This window comes from Oculina patagonica, chromosome 12, assembly GCF_052425735.1.
Source record: "Oculina patagonica isolate OP01 chromosome 12, crgOcupat, whole genome shotgun sequence".
Classification (NCBI taxonomy): domain Eukaryota; kingdom Metazoa; phylum Cnidaria; class Anthozoa; order Scleractinia; family Oculinidae; genus Oculina; species Oculina patagonica.
The window spans coordinates 9,762,568-9,765,225 of record NC_135769.1 but is presented as its reverse complement, the minus strand read 5'-3'; the positions used below and the strand labels follow the sequence as shown (position 1 = coordinate 9,765,225).

The following is a 2,658-nucleotide window of genomic DNA, read 5'->3' as shown; positions in this document are numbered from 1 at the left end:
ATGGATTGTTTGATTTACGTGATGCTGTACATCATGAACATAAAACCTTAGTAAACTCTTCACATAACAATTGAATGTTTTAATAGATCTTAACTTCTCAAATATTTTTACATTATTATTCCTATACTGATATCACCTATATAGTGTAATAAAATTATCAGTGAGTATCTTTCGCTGCAATGGCCCAGATGGAAATGGATTCCAACTTCTAAAACTAATTAACAATTCATGACAAGGACACAAAGAAAATCGCTACCGTGAAGGTGGTTTGGATACGTGGTCTTTATTAGGATGGATTTTGGGGTTTTTAAAGCTTCGGTTTCTTCGTATTTAATGATCAGTTTGAATTGAGAAGCTATATCATTAACACTCGAAAGAATGTGGGTTAAAAAATAGCTTCGCTTTGCCTCGTTTTTTAACCTATTTCTCGGTGTTTGGATATCCTGATGAAACACTCTTCCTCGAGTTTGATAAATTACTTGAAAAAAAGATTGGCCAATATTTTGGCCAAGTTATCCCCTTATGTCTTAAAAAAGAGGAGGTTAAATCTTGTTCTTAAAAATATCTGGTTTGTAGCCAGGCATGATAAGATTAAAATTATTTGATAAAAGTTGACACTGGCTTAAAATATGTGCAGGACGTTTCGGCTACTGCTGTAGCCTTCTTCAGCAATATGTAAATTTAAAACGGCGTCCCTGGTGTTATAGGGGGTGGTATGCAATTAGAAATTGTTAAGTTTCTTATAAATGTTCGGGAATGCTACGTGTTCATTAATAGCGTTTCCATCTCGGACTGAGTACCACGCTTCGAGTCTTTGAAAAGTCTTTGTCTCCAAACTGAAGACCGGTCGATAATGTCAACATTTTCCAGATCAATTTCATGATCGTTGAGCAAATGGTGTTCGGCCAATAGGGAATTTCTGTCCATTGTTGTTATCGCTTTAGCATGTTGTTTGATGCGTGTTTTGAGTGCGCGCGAGGTCTGGCCAATGTAAACACACGCACAGTCTTTGCATTTGATTTTATATACAACACCTTTCGACGACTCTTCGCTGATTTTATCTTTGGGTTTTTTCAAAATATTGGCGATGGAACGGATGGGCTTGTAAGCCACTTTGACGTTAAAACCTTTGAGAACTCTTGAGATTCTTTCAGAAAAACCCTTGGCGTATGGTAGAACAACCAAGCCTCGCTGTTCAACAACGTTGGTACCACTTTTTTGTTTGGCATTAGATTGACGACCATTACGAATAAAATTGATAGGATAATTATTCGCTGCCAGCGCTTTCAATACACGTTGAGATTCAGATGACACTTCCTCCTCAGTGGATGGGATGTTCTTAGCCCGACCCATGAGAGTGCGTACTACAGAGTGTTTATGTTGCGTATGGTGGTGTGAATTGAAGTCTAGATAGCGGTCGGTATGAGTGGCTTTTCTGTAAACAGAAACGGCTATCGAACCATCCACTTGCCTCGTTGTCTTAGTGTCCAAGAAAGCGATTGAACCTTCTGTTTCCACTTCGATGGTGAATTTGATGTGCTGGTTAATCGAGTTTAGGTGCGAATGAAGTTCATCTACAAATTCTTTTTTCAGACACACATGACTGTCGTCGACATATCTAAACCACCATTTAGGTGGGTGTGGAGCCGAGGAGAGGGCCTTATCCTCAACGTATTCCATGACCAGATTGGCTAAAATGGCGCTGACTGGTGATCCCATAGGACAGCCAAAAATCTGTTTGTTCGAGTTTGTTAGTGTTTGATATCTGAAAGAACAAATTTATCCATAGAGAACATTATCAAACTCTTAGAATTCGTTCTTGGCACCTAAACTCGATTAACCAGCACATCAAATTCACCATCGAAGTGGAAACGGAAGGTTCAATCGCTTTCTTGGACACTAAGACAAAGAGGCAAGTGGATGGTTCGATAGCCGTTTCTGTTTACAGAAAAGCCACTCATACCGACCGCTATCTAGACTTCAATTCACACCACCATACGCAACATAAGCACTCTGTTGTACGCACTCTCATGGATCGGACTAAGAACATCCCATCCACTGAGGAGGAAGTGTCATCTGAATCTAAACGTGTATTGAAAGCGCTGGTAGCGAATAATTATCCTATCAATTTTATTCGTAATGGTCGTCAATCTAATGCACACCCCTCTGTAACAGACCTGGTGAAATCCAACCTGGTAGGTTATTTTGCCCTCCCTGGTGGAAATGTAACCTCCCTGGTCCCTGGTGATTATATGAAAAATCCCTGGTCAATTTTATTTCTCCCCGGTGAAGAATTTTGTAAACCTGTTCAGGAAAAATCAACCAAAATCTTTCTGCTGGCTTAAACAGGATAAAAGGACGCGCGTCAAAAAGATAATTAAATAATTGACTATAACTTGATGTTAATAGCAAAAAGTAATTGTTAACTTTTTATATTGTTTTTGTCGCTTGTTCTGCTGTCATGCACGTCAATGAAGAGACAAAACAGATCTGTTTCCTTTTCTGTATGTAATACGACCTTGTGAATGATTCAGAGCGATTTGAACAGCGCGCGCGGCCCAAATGCAAAGCGAATGTGTGGAAGTATTTTCGACCCGGCTGTCTACAGCGTTTTATAGAATAAATACGCAGAGGATAATCAGCTTGACCGATATAATT

General features: G+C 39.4%; 1 protein-coding gene across 1 annotated transcript; it reads right to left on the bottom strand.

Moving 5' to 3' along the window:
- Positions 1-759: 759 nt before the first annotated feature.
- On the bottom strand, positions 760-1,719 carry LOC144633382 (uncharacterized). Its single transcript, XM_078492262.1, has one exon. The coding sequence runs from the start codon at positions 1,717-1,719 to the stop codon at positions 760-762; it is 960 nt and encodes a 319-aa protein (XP_078348388.1).
- Between the last annotated feature and the right edge of the window lie 939 nt (positions 1,720-2,658).

Bases quoted from the DNA above. Each gene is read 5' to 3' on its own strand.
- LOC144633382 (XM_078492262.1), bottom strand. From the start codon at position 1,719: ATGGGATCACCAGTCAGCGCCATTTTAGCCAATCTGGTCATGGAATAC.